This window comes from Drosophila albomicans, chromosome 2L (assembly GCF_009650485.2).
Source record: "Drosophila albomicans strain 15112-1751.03 chromosome 2L, ASM965048v2, whole genome shotgun sequence".
NCBI classification, from domain to species: Eukaryota; Metazoa; Arthropoda; class Insecta; order Diptera; family Drosophilidae; genus Drosophila; species Drosophila albomicans.
In genome coordinates, this window is record NC_047628.2 from 6,802,443 (window position 1) to 6,815,877 (window position 13,435).

Genomic DNA, 13,435 nt, shown 5'->3' on the forward strand with positions numbered 1-13,435 from the left:
CACAGGCATTTAACTTACAATCCGTCGAGTTTGTAGCTTCCAGAATGTTGACCCACATTGGCTGTCAAAAGTTTTGCTTTCAAAGTTTGGTGAATAAAAAAACAAGAGGTGTCTGTATTGCTCGCGGGGATTGCGATTCTGCATGCATATTTCCTTTTGACGCTAGCGTGCAATTGCTAGACAGAATCGTGGAAAAGAACTGTTACGCTTTAAGCCAAAGCATCGAAAATTGCACTGCATTCATCATGCAAATTTCAATCATGGATTTATAGGACAAAAGGGAATTCCTTTCGCATGGCACAATAATATTTGAAAATTAATCCTAATCTTAAATATTGAATGTGGGGCATAGTCAACATTGAATAAAATTAAGCATACGTTTTTAATAGTGAGCTTATACAAAATCATTATGAATATTTTATTACGTACAGAAAATTTTCAATGAATCTTCTAATTAATTTTGTAATCATCTCAGTCTCTCTGCAAAACATCTTTGCCATCTACAATTTGTTAAACTAGTAATTTGCCAAATAAAATGTAAGCCGACCTAATGTCCGCAACAAATTTCGAACTTAATACTCAACAGTGACACACTTAGTCTTAAGATACTCATTGAGCGCCTCCTGACCCAAATCTTTGCCAAAACCACTCTGCTTGAATCCTCCAAATGGAGCGGCGACATCTGTTTTGTTATACACATTCACAAAGACTGTGCCAGCTTCAATGCGATCAGCGAAGCTCAAGGCCTTGCTAATGTCCTTAGTGAAGACACCGCTAGCTAATCCATATTCTGTGCGATTGGCTCGCTCCATTACCGAGTCCACGTCGCTTCCATTGAATTTAGATATAATCATAATAGGTCCAAAGGATTCTTCCTGTGCAATAAACATTTCATCCTTGACATCAGTAAACACAGTTGGCGCAAAGAAAAACCCCTTCATATCAGAAATGCGACATCCTCCATAAAGCAAAGTAGCTCCTTCCTCAACGCCACGTTTGCAGAAGCTTACCAGCTTATCAAGATGCGCCTTGTGATTCTGTGGTCCATGAGCCGTAGATCTGTTGAGAGGATCTCCAATAGTCATTGTGCGAAGATCTTTAAGAACCCGACGGACGAACTCATCATGAATGCGATCTTCCACGAAGAGCCGACCTGCGGCTATACAGTTTTCTCCCTTGTTGAAAAAGACTGAGGAAACGCCCTAAAACAGAAAGACACTTCGGTAGTAGGAGGATTAGCTTTTCTAGAAGATACTCACTTGCTTCACAGCCTTGTCAAGATCACAATCAGCAAATATTATCAAGGGACTCTTGCCTCCCAATTCTAATGAGCATTTTTTCAGATTTGACACTGCGCAAGATTTCATCACTTGTTTGCCAACAGCAGTCGATCCAGTAAATCCCAATTTTCTTACTTTTGGATGATCTACCACAGCTTGACCAGCCTCCGGACCATTTCCAGGCAGCACATTTATAACACCAGGAGGGAAGCCAGCCTGAACAGTGAGCTCTGCAAACTTCAATGCGGTTAACGGGCAAGTTTGAGCTGGCTTGATCAGGCAAGTGTTGCCAGCAGCGATGCAAGCTGCCATCTTCCAGGAGAGCATCATCAAGGGGTAGTTCCAAGGTGTCACCAGCCCACAGACTCCAATAGGCTCTTTCCGCGTGAAAGTGAGTACATTGTTTGGTCTAGCTGGATTCACCGGAATGGTATTTCCTTGGATCTTATCACACCAGCCGGCAAAGTAGCGCCAAGCATCGATGGACATGCCAATGTGTGTTTTCAATGCCAATGTGTAGACAGCTCCCGAGTCCACAGACTCTATGGTGGCCAAGTCCTCCTTGTGCTGCTCCATGAGATCGGCAAGCTTCAACATCAGCTGACCACGCTGTCTGGCAGAAACTTGTTTCCACGACCCGTAGAATGCCTTGTGTGCTGCCTGAACTGCCTTGTCCACATCTGCAGCACTGGCACAAGCCACCTGGCAGAGGATCTCCTCATCCGTGGGATTCACAATATCGAGAGTGCGCTTTTGCTCGGCGTCAACGAAGGCTCCATTGATGAAGAGCTGTGTCGGTACGTTAATCTTTCGCTTATTGGCCTGCAAAACGAATCCATCGTAATCCAACTTCTGAGCTCCAGAATCGCCACTGCCTTGACGCAGTGCCTTGACAAGGAGGCCAAAGAACTCTTCGAAAACAGGGGCCATAAAGACGTGCTCATTCTCAAAGGGCACATCAAAGGCATCCTTCACTTCCTCGACCAATCGGACAACGTCCATTGATCCAGCACCAGCTGCAAAGAAGTCTGTGAAATCTTCTATCGACTCCTTGAGTATGGCCTGCCAAATGGAAGCAAGCTGTGCCTTCTTGGCAAGTTCATCTTCGGTAAAGTCCGTGATGGGTTTTTGCTCTGCCTGCTTAAACCAATCGGAGGCATTGATCATCTTGGAGCCCCGTTTAATGCGCTTAATGTTCACAAATGCTCCATCTGTACCCTCAATCAGCAATCCTCCCTCATGCACCCAGGCGGGTTTTGCGAGGCCCTTTAGTTTAAGTGGCTGTCCATCCTTCACAGGTCCAGCGGAATATAAGTGAGCACCGAAGAAACGAACCTGTTCCTCACATTCTTCTGAATGAACGACAGTGGCGAGTGCTCCGGGAACTGAGTCAAGGCCTCTGATAAAGTTCCAGATTCTCTCCGCTGACTGCTGAAGGTTTAAGAATTGATTCTCTTCATTATTTAAATCTGCCTCATAAGTAGCACCTTCAACCGGTTGGGGGATCTTCAGAGCTGTGCCTTTAGTGATCATGTCGACTGCAACTCCCATCGCTTTGACTCCCTCGGGATACAGGAATCTCTTATAAATGGTGTCCAAAGTGTCGGTTGGTTCTAGATTGGTCTGCCTAGTAAGCAGTAATGGGCCAGTGTCAATACCGTCATCTGGCCAAAAAATGCTAAATGCGGCAATCTCATCGGCCTAAAAGAGACGCAGAAATTTATTTCACTAGAAAAGCTCATTGTAATATTCAAACCTCGATGAGTGTCCAAGAAATAGCACTTATACCCCGATGTCTTGGTAGAATTGATGGATGGTAACAAATGCTGCCCAGGGCGGGAGCACAAAGCACTTCCTGGGGTATAAGTTGCGAACAATAAGGCATGACATTGAGAGTAGCTCCGACTGACTCGTATTGTTCGATCACCTCTGGAATGGGTATTTTGCGGCAACGCCATGTGGGAAACTTGAAGAGGGGAATGTCGTATCTAGCCGCGGCTGTAGCCAAAGCATCTTCGCGAATTCCCTTGTCGGGAATGGTGAAAACACCAACGATTTTGACATTCGATCGTTCCATAAGCAGTTCCATGACATCGGCAGCAAAGATGCTTTGACCAATGATCGCAACTCGCAGTGTGTTCTGTAACATAAAATTGCATGAATTTAAAATTACATTTTACTTAATATTGTTTCATGCATTATTACTTGAGCGGTGCTTAAAAAACGACATTTATTCATTGTGCCGTACTTTTCTTTAATTTAGGGTACGAACCAGCGTTCGTAACAAAAACAAAAACGGAAAAAGAAATTCTAGGCCCATTTTTTACAATCTAAAAATATACATGCGAGGACTTAAAAAACGACGCATTCTTAAATTAATATACTAAAAATGTGTTTTAAAAAAACTAAGTTTTAAGAAATCTATTTAGTCCCATTTATACAAGACCTATATACAATATATAAAAGTATAATAATCGTGAGCAATAATGTGTACACAAATTTAAAGCTATATTCTAAAGCAAGATTAATGGACTTAAGAGATTTCGTCTCTATAGCACACATATTTATAACCATTAAATTTGAGTTAACCGTTTTCAAATCATACATATAGTTAGAACAACTAATGCTGTAATTTGAAAATTCTTAATAAACTTTAAGAATGAATGCAGTAATTTAACAATGAGCTATCAAATTCAAATTTGATGAACGAGTCAGAGAAAAATGAAAAACTCGAGTAACAGATCATACTTGGTAAATTTGTTTTACAATGTATAAGTTATAAATCCGCCATTGCTACGCTCTGAATTTTCATTTTCAAGGTCAAATTATCAACTGGATCAAAATGTTTAATCTTTGGCACTTCTGCCGTAAATCTACCTAAACTCAGCTTAAGGACAGACCGTCTTGAGTAGGTAGCTAATTATGGGTTGTGACCTGTAACAATTTTCGCACTATATGCGCATGATTTAAAGCCGATGCCATATGCAGTGTCATAAAATAATAAACATAACATATGCTCGGATAATTGACGCATTGAAGAATTATCCTTAGATAAAGATTTTGCTTTAAATAGCCTTGCAAAACCAAATCGCAAAAGAGAAAACGAAACACCTTCACGGGCATATGACGTGTGTCGGTTGGCAAAATTTCTAAAGTAATGAAATCTTGGTTTAAAATTGTTAACTAAAGAAACATAGTGAAAGTGGAAACATAGACTTGACAACACAGCAACGTGTAAGGTCGTGACACCTTGGTGTGTTAAGAAACCAAATAACAGAAAATGAGTAGTTATGATAATAACAGTTGTAGTGGACCACGACCACCTGTATTGGGTGAAGAGAGCCGAGCTAAAAAAATGACCGAAGAAGTTATAAACACATTGAAGAACTCACCCCCATCTTATCTAAATTGGGCCCGGACACTTAACCATCTGCTCGAGGATCGCGATGGCATGGAGTTGTTCAAGAAGTATGTCGAAGAGGACGCGCCAGCCTACAAGGATCATTTGAATTTCTACTTTGCATGCGAGGGTCTGAAGCAGCAAACCGATGGGGAAAAGGTTAAGCAAATCATCGGAGCCATATATCGATTCTTGCGCAAAAGCCAGCTGCCCGTGCCCGATGATTTGCGTACTCAAATCAAGGCCATCAAGTCCAATGAGATTCCGCTGAATTCCCACATCTACGATTCCATGCAACAGAATGTAAAATCCACCATACGCGACAATATTTATCCCAGCTTTCTCTGCTCCGAGATGTACATACAGTACATTCAGAAAATGTCAGCGATGAAGGAGCACCTCAGCAGCAGCGTCACCACTTTGGACAGCACTGATGGTGGCCCCGCCTCGTTTGCCAGTTCAGGTAATTCAGCAAGTGCTGCCAACACACTGCCACGCAGCTCAACGTTGCCAACGCTGCATGAGGACTCGACGCTTTCGCTTTGCGATAATTTAGACAATGTAAAAGCAGACAATGAACGTGCCCAAAACGATGTTCCTATGCGCCTCACGCGCGATCTTCTGATGGCCACTCAGAAAAGAAGACTGGAAATTAGACCACCTGGAGCACATGGTTATGTGTATACTGCGACCACGAACACATCCTTTGTGCCCAATTCCCGCATCGATTCGGAAAGGGCAAGTGTTAGCTCTGGCGGTTACACCGACTCTGATACCATGTCATTGTCCAGTTGTTCAATGGATGGCCGACCTTACAGTGAACGCAGAAACAAATTGCATGCTAGTAAGGCCATACGTCAGAGCGTCATAGCGAATAAGGAAACCAACTCGCTTCAGGTTATACCGCGCACGCAACGATTACATTCAAACGAGCACAGACCACTGAAGGAAACAGAGCTTGTAGCCTTGTTGATTCCCAAACTGGAGGAGGTGAAACGCAAACGTGATTTTGAGGAACGTGCGCGCATGGATCGAATGCCCGCAGCTACAAAAGATACTGATAATACATTTGCGGAGGCGTTGCGGGAGAAGCTCGCAGCCGATGAAGACAACGACCAAGACATACTGGACCAGCATGTGTCGCGAGTGTGGAATGACCAGACACCCCGTCGCTCACCTGGCACAATGTCACCCTGCCCGCCTATACCTTCGAGAAGACGCACGGTGACCCATGATTCGAGTGTGGTCAGTGATTGTGCCATAAGTCTGAGTGGTCACTCAACAAAGTCCTTGCCCGATTCCAATTCCTGTTCTAGGAAGCTAATGAACAAATGGCCTTCAATGAACACAGATAGCGGCATCAGCATGCTCTCAGCTGATGCGGCTCTAAAATGCACCGAGAGCACTCGCTCTGCTGCAAGCACAAGCTTAAAATTGGAGGACGCAAAACGGAAACTAGAAGATGAGACGCGCTCTGCTCGTCGTTCTGTTCAACAACAACCCACTCTGCATCAGCCGGCAGTCGTCAATCCACCTTCGCTACCAATAAAACCATCGGGAACCGTTGTTGTATTCCAATTTTGCGAGGAGCCAGTTCCTTACAGAATAAAAATACCATGCGCTCAGCCGACGTTGCGCCAATTTAAGGAGTACCTACCCAGAAGGGGACATTTTAGATACTTTTTCAAGACGCATTGTGATGATCCAGACAGTCCAGTGATTCAGGAAGAGATTGTTGATGACTTTCACATTCTTCCTTTGTTTGGAGATAAAGTAATGGGCCTCGTAAAACCATTTGAATAATTATTAAGCATTGTGGATATTATGTATTAAGCTATATTATGAATTAGAAATGCAATTTCAGAAGAATAAATAATAAACTCACTATGTATAATCTACCTATCTAAGGCTGTTTTTCCTTACTAATTGACTATTTCAGTAATTTTTTCTATCTGAACTATCAAGGAACAGCCCAAGGGATAAGAGCTATGAGGCTGAAATTTGTAACATACACAAGGTTATTTTAAAAATAATATGGGCAATTCTCTGATGTCGAATGCGACATTTATACGCATTCAAACTAAAAAATAAAACATGTGCCAATACATTATTTTATTTTTCTAAAACTTAGCACTATAATTGGTGATAAGATTGATTTTGGCCAATTGTTTGTTTTCAAGAAAATTACAAAAATGTTGCGCATTCCCACGCGTCACAGAAAGAATTCGCTTTTCAAAAACCAGTTCAAGCACTGATTTCAGCGAATCGTGATGAAAGAATGCAATTAATTAATTACATTCAATAATGCCAAAAATAATTTTTGTAATGAAAATGCTGTTCTAGCAGCCAAACCAATGCATCCGTCTTATACCAGGTATGCTGTGCACATCCTATCATGTGTCATCGAACTTATAATATAATATAATGTCGAACTCTCAAATAGCGCAGATGACATGCAATTTATCTTGTTTTCTGCATATAAAACGAGAATGCATGATCTACATTAAATAAAAACTATTTAACGAAAAACAAGCAAAAAACATTTTTCCTACCATGTCGCACGCTTATATTGTGCTTATATTCAACGAAATTTTATTTTATTAAATCTGGTAGTTTTTACTACCACTGCATGTTTGGGCACAATTTTGCATGATCGTTGGACAAAAACTTTAGATGTACTCATAACAAATGCTCTTTTTCAATGTCGCACGCGACAGAAGTAGAAACTGATGAACTGTTAAGAAATTTACTGTTATTAGATATTGCATCATTTCTTTTGTATATATATTTTTTATATTCTTTGGATATAAAACGATATTTAAAACAGCGAGTATCAATGCTCACTGACTCTCTTTAAGAAAATCAATCAAAACTTGCATAAGAAAAGATCAAAACATAACTTTTGCTTATCTTCGACTTTGTATTAAAATATTTCAAAATATGTTATGAGTAAATGTAAAAAACGCTTATATTAGTTAAATTTAATATTTACTGTATAAACAAATATGAAGAATACATACATATTTTTAGAGACTTTGAATTTTTTGGCGGCGGTTGCAGTTTTTTGAAGAATTACCCATATAAAAAAAACTTTGATAACCTTTATTCGATACTAATTGGTCAACATTGGCAGTTATGAAAGCACATTGCTTGCATGTCATTCTCTTGCTTTCGCATTTCAATTAGGGTGTCACATTTAATGGTGGTGGGACATCATTGGAATTTTTCTCCTATTTGTGCTTCTTTTCATCGTGTCTCATAATCTTAAAATCTATCCATCAGTAATGGTGGCGTTGATTTTGATTTTCTGATTTCCATTGATGATGATGGACTTTCATCCCTTAAAGAATATTTTAATTCGACGCTAATACCTAAGGCATTTTCTCGTTTTCAACTTGGGCTTGGGTAGCTAAAAAAAAAGTTTAAAAAGAATACCTGAAATTATAGAAATGCATTTTAGAGTATTTTAAATTGTCTAATGTTGTTTGGGCAATTCTTTTGTGACTGATCTTTATTAGCACTTGAAATTTTAAGCAACTTGAAGACTTTTTCACATCCAATTAAAAGTTTGAACCAATCCAGCTTTCTTAATGATCATCTGCCAACTTCTTAAACAACATAAAAGTTAGAGCTTGATTGTGCGACCCGTATTAGGTTTGAAGTGGAGTCCTCTATAAACTTAAACTTCAATGAAAAAATTGAAATTATGAATATGTAATTTACACAATTCAATTAAAATTCAATGAATAAAATGATATATATGAAATGCACAATATAATCTAATACAGTTTGCTTTGCCTATTGGTTGATATTTTAAATTATTAAAATATATAAAATACACCTAATTATATTAAATTTCTGTAGCCTAAACAGACCATAGGCACTTACCTATATACTAGATTATATATAAGAGATTAAATTTTCCTAAATGTTGTCAAGCCAAAGTATGTAGTCTGATAATTTAAAATAAGCACAAGAATTATCCTTATCAATGCAATAAAATGAGTCTCCTTTCTTCTCACCTCTTGTGTGTCTCTTTGTGAGTCTCTTTTTTCTTACCTCTTTTGAGTGTCAGCCTGACACTGTTACTCAGCACAAATCAAATTAAGCAATATTGATTGATTTGCGAACTAGATACTGAAATTGCAGAATGATTAAATATATACTATATACTTCATTATTAATATATTTCTCCGCAGCTGCACCGATTGAGTTGTTTTTTCGACAAGACGATAATTTCCGGTTATATAATGCTCTATCGTATTAAATTTAATTAATTAATTTAACATATTTCAGGTATATCTTAGCGGTCCAGACACATTCCCTCTTATGATTACGTATATATTATGTCTTTTTTAAAAAATTGGTAGCAAGTCTCTTACAGTCCACATCACGTTTTAATTATGTTCTCACTGAACACGTAACATATGTATGTACATCTATAATCGCAAAATGTATCAACATCCAACAAAACGATTTGTACGTCTTTTTTAGTTGTATTTTGTTTGGGTTTGTTTAATAAAAACATTTTTAAAATTGATTTAAAATTGTAATTTTTGTTTATATATTTGTTTTTACGATTTTTAGTATACCAATATTTTATTACAGTGTGAGTAGTTTTTTTAGAGAATTATTTTAATAATCTGCATATATAGTATTCAGAAACATTTCTACACTAAATGAGAATTACTTAAGTTTAATTAACAATGCAAATTGAATACGCACTAAGTCTTTTGTTTTCTATGGCTATGAAGACGCATCTAATCTACTTAATATTCAATGGTAACACATTTTGTCTTGAGATACTCATTAAGCGCCTCCTGACCCAAATCCTTGCCATATCCACTCTGCTTGAATCCTCCAAATGGAGCGGCGACATCTGTTTTGTTATACACATTCACAAAGACTGTACCAGCTTCAATGCGATCAGCGAAGCTCAAGGCCTTGCTAATGTCCTTAGTGAAGACACCGCTAGCTAATCCATATTCTGTGCGATTGGCTCGCTCCATTACCGAGTCCACGTCGCTTCCATTGAATTTGGATATAATCATAATAGGTCCAAAGGATTCTTCCTGTGCAATGTACATATCATCCTCGACATTTGTGAAGACTGTGGGAGTGAAGAAGTAGCCCTTCATGTTAGGTACTCGACAACCACCATAGACAAGAGTTGCGCCATCTTTCACACCCCGTTGGCAGAACTCTAATAGCTTATCGAAGTGTGCCTTGTGATTTTGGGGTCCATGCGCCGTGGACCTGTTCAGTGGATCGCCAATGGTCATTGTGCGGAGATCCTTTAGAACTCGACGAACGAACTCATCATGAATGCGATCTTCCACGAAGAGTCGACCCGCGGCTATGCAGTTTTCTCCCTTGTTGAAAAAGACCGAAGACATGCCCTAATAGGAAAATAAATATGATGTCAAAATGATTATATTTACATTTTCGATTAAAAATACTCACATGCTTCACAGCCTTGTCAAGATCACAATCGGCAAATATTATCAATGGACTCTTGCCTCCTAACTCCAAGGAGACTTTCTTAATATTCGCTTCAGCACAGGATTTCATGATGTGTTTGCCGATGGGTGTGGAGCCAGTGAATCCCAGCTTGCGCACCAATTTATGATCAGCCACTGCCTGGCCGGCATCTGAACCCTTTCCGGGCAGTACATTTATAACACCAGGAGGGAAGCCAGCCTGAACAGTGAGCTCTGCAAACTTCAATGCGGTTAACGGGCAAGTTTGAGCTGGCTTGATCAGGCAAGTGTTGCCAGCAGCGATGCAAGCTGCCATCTTCCAGGAGAGCATCATCAAGGGGTAGTTCCAAGGTGTCACCAGCCCACAGACTCCAATAGGCTCTTTCCGCGTGAAAGTGAGTACATTGTTTGGTCTAGCTGGATTCACCGGAATGGTATTTCCTTGGATCTTATCACACCAGCCGGCAAAGTAGCGCCAAGCATCGATGGACATGCCAATGTGTGTTTTCAATGCCAATGTGTAGACAGCTCCCGAGTCCACAGACTCTATGGTGGCCAAGTCCTCCTTGTGGTGCTCCATGAGATCGGCAAGCTTCAACATTAGCTGACCACGCTGTCTAGCAGAAACCTGTTTCCACGACCCATAGAAAGCCTTGTGTGCCGCCTGAACTGCCTTGTCAACATCTGCAGCACTGGCACAGGCCACCTGGCAGAGGATCTCCTCATCCGTGGGATTCACAATATCGAGAGTGCGCTTTTGCTCGGCGTCAACGAAGGCTCCATTGATAAAGAGCTGTGTCGGTACGTTAATCTTTCGCTTATTGGCCTGCAAAACGAATCCATCGTAATCCAACTTTTGAGCTCCAGAATCGCCGCTGCCTTGACGCAGTGCCTTGACCAGGAGTCCAAAGAACTCCTCGAAAACAGGGGCCATAAAGACGTGCTCATTCTCAAAGGGCACATCAAAGGCATCCTTCACTTCTTCGACCAATCGGACAACGTCCATTGATCCAGCACCAGCTGCAAAGAAATCTGTGGAGGCTTCTATCGACTCCTTGAGTATAGCCTGCCAAATGGAAGCAAGCTGTGCCTTCTTGGCAAGTTCATCTTCGGTAAAGTCTGTGATGGGTTTTTGCTCTGCCTGCTTAAACCAATCGGAGGCATTAATCATCTTGGAGCCCCGTTTAATGCGCTTAATGTTCACAAATGCTCCATCTGTACCCTCAATCAGCAGTCCTCCTTCATGCACCCAGGCGGGTTTTGCGAGGCCCTTTAGTTTAAGTGGCTGTCCATCCTTCACAGGTCCAGCGGAATACAAATGAGCACCGAAGAAACGAACCTGTTCCTCACTTCCATCTGGAAGAAGGACTGTAGCAATTGCTCCGGGCACTGAGTCGAGTCCTCTGACAAAGTTCCAAATTCTCTCAGCCGACTGCTGAAGATTCAGCAATTGATTTTCCGCCTTGAACATTGCTGCATCATATGTGGCACCAACAGTTGTTTGGGTGATTTTAGGAGCTGTGCCATTAGCTACCAAGTCGACGGCAACTCCCATCGCTTTGACTCCCTCGGGATACAGGAATCTCTTATAAATAGTGTCCAAGGTATCGGTAGGTTCCAGGTTGGTCTGGCGAGTAAGAAGAAGTGGGCCCGTGTCCAGACCATCGTCAGCCCAAAATATACTGAATCCAGCTATCTCGTCACCCTGAATGAAATATAATATAAATTAAGAGTCTAATATTAAGATTCTTCCTTCAGGTATACCTCGATGAGAGTCCAAGAAATGGCGCTGGCACCGCGATGTCTGGGCAAAATAGAAGGATGATAGCAAATGCTGCCCAAGGGAGCGCCATCGATTACTTCCATGGGTATAAACTGGGAACAGTAGGGCAGCACATTGAGCGTAGCTCCAACCGATTTGTACTGCTCGATCACCTCGGGAATGGCCACACCCTTGCGACGCCATCCGGAGAATTTAAAGACGGGTATTTTGTGATTGGCAGCAGTAGTGGCCAAAACATCCTCGCGGCTGCCCTTATCGGGAATGGTGAAGACACCAACGACCTTAATGTTGGAGCGCTCTAATAAAAGTTCCAGCACATCAGCCGCAAAATTGCTCTGGCCAATAACCGCAATTTTCAGATCAATCTATAAGAGTTCAATTTATAATAATTAGTATTCGTACTATTTGAAATCATAACTAGTTACTTCATTAAAGCAAAAATATACTAATGAATATATCTATATATATATTTGCGTTCATGCTTTTATTTTTAACACTTGAAAGAAAACATTTTAAAATTTATAAATCAAATAAACAACAACTTTTTCCATTCCAAGCAATTGGTAAACATTTCATTCGTAAATTGACGCTGGAACCAAATGTGATAATTGAGTGATAACAAAAATAAAACTTGTATGCATAAATATATTTTTTTTATTTACTAAGCGATTGTGCAGATTTGAAGCACGTAATTAACGATAATTGAATTTCATTTTAATCATTTGAGCTTGCACGCGAGGTATATTGTATTTAAGCGAGTGAATTCGTGTTATGTTTTTAAAACATTGGTAATAAAAGTGTTGGTCTACATGTTTCAAATATTGTTACTGTATGGCTTTGAGAAAGCAGTTCAGGGCGTGCCTGGAACACCCTGTGACGTTTATAAGCAGTGCAAATCAAGCAGTCGCACGCATTAAATTATCTATTTGAATTTCCTTGCACTGCTGACATACAAGAATTGATTCAACTGAATTTTGATATTTTGAAAAATTAATTAACAATCATAAAATCATGAAAATTAATCAAAATAAGAGTCTCATTTGATTTCCTCGCATCGCTAGCAAAAGCTTCACTTTTTAATTAATATTTTTCAAAAATTCGAAAACATTTCATTTCACAATCATTTTAATTTTTCACTCACTTAAATTATGAAATATTATTAAAGCTTAGTAAAAAAGTAAAATAAAATTGTTTGAATACTAACAGACATAATTATTTAGTTTGATCACTTTTGTTCACTGTCAAGACAAATTTCACAATTTTATGTAAATAATAATTCTAAGGGATCACTTATCCCTATGTTACTTCTTTGATGAGTTCAAGCAAGGCACTGAAGCAGCTGAACTACTTTTATTAACTGAGTCTTAATGAACGTGCCGCAGACGTATTTATACCTATCGGTTTCACTATTATCAGCTGACGCTCAGCTCGAATCAAAAAAAAAATAAATAAAAACAAACGAAAAAACTAGAAGCAAGAAGGCATCAGCCGG

The 13,435-nt window shown here is 40.0% G+C and overlaps 3 protein-coding genes across 3 annotated transcripts; 1 reads left to right on the forward strand and 2 right to left on the reverse strand.

The window, feature by feature from the left end:
- Positions 1 to 389: 389 nt before the first annotated feature.
- LOC117564260 (cytosolic 10-formyltetrahydrofolate dehydrogenase-like) lies at positions 390 to 3,631 on the reverse strand. Its single transcript, XM_034242964.2, has 4 exons — positions 3,486 to 3,631; positions 3,037 to 3,420; positions 1,260 to 2,981; positions 390 to 1,202 (listed from the first exon to the last, which is right to left on the reverse strand). Exons 1-4 carry the CDS (start codon positions 3,516 to 3,518, stop codon positions 573 to 575), a joined length of 2,769 nt encoding a protein of 922 aa, XP_034098855.1. The 5' UTR covers positions 3,519 to 3,631; the 3' UTR covers positions 390 to 572.
- A 929-nt stretch (positions 3,632 to 4,560) lies between these two features.
- Positions 4,561 to 6,483, forward strand: LOC117563663 (axin-like). Its single transcript, XM_034242079.1, has one exon. The coding sequence runs from the start codon at positions 4,561 to 4,563 to the stop codon at positions 6,481 to 6,483; it is 1,923 nt and encodes a 640-aa protein (XP_034097970.1).
- A 2,794-nt stretch (positions 6,484 to 9,277) lies between these two features.
- On the reverse strand, positions 9,278 to 13,289 carry LOC117564261 (cytosolic 10-formyltetrahydrofolate dehydrogenase-like). The gene is made up of 4 exons (XM_034242965.2): positions 13,148 to 13,289; positions 11,925 to 12,308; positions 10,144 to 11,865; positions 9,278 to 10,079 (listed from the first exon to the last, which is right to left on the reverse strand). Exons 1-4 carry the CDS (start codon positions 13,151 to 13,153, stop codon positions 9,450 to 9,452), a joined length of 2,742 nt encoding a protein of 913 aa, XP_034098856.1. The 5' UTR covers positions 13,154 to 13,289; the 3' UTR covers positions 9,278 to 9,449.
- Between the last annotated feature and the right edge of the window lie 146 nt (positions 13,290 to 13,435).

Coding starts and splice junctions, on each gene's coding strand:
- LOC117564260 (XM_034242964.2), bottom strand. CDS start 3,518: ATGAATAAATGTCGTTTTTTAAGCACCGCTCAA. Junction 3,421..3,485: donor GTTTTTTAAGCACCGCTCAA/GTAATAATGCAT, acceptor TTTATGTTACAG/AACACACTGCGAGTTGCGAT. Junction 1,203..1,259: donor TTGACAAGGCTGTGAAGCAA/GTGAGTATCTTC, acceptor TTTCTGTTTTAG/GGCGTTTCCTCAGTCTTTTT.
- LOC117564261 (XM_034242965.2), bottom strand. Junction 11,866..11,924: donor TTTCTTGGACTCTCATCGAG/GTATACCTGAAG, acceptor TATTTCATTCAG/GGTGACGAGATAGCTGGATT. Junction 10,080..10,143: donor TTGACAAGGCTGTGAAGCAT/GTGAGTATTTTT, acceptor TTTTCCTATTAG/GGCATGTCTTCGGTCTTTTT.
- LOC117563663 (XM_034242079.1), top strand. CDS start 4,561: ATGAGTAGTTATGATAATAACAGTTGTAGTGGACCACGACCACCTGTA.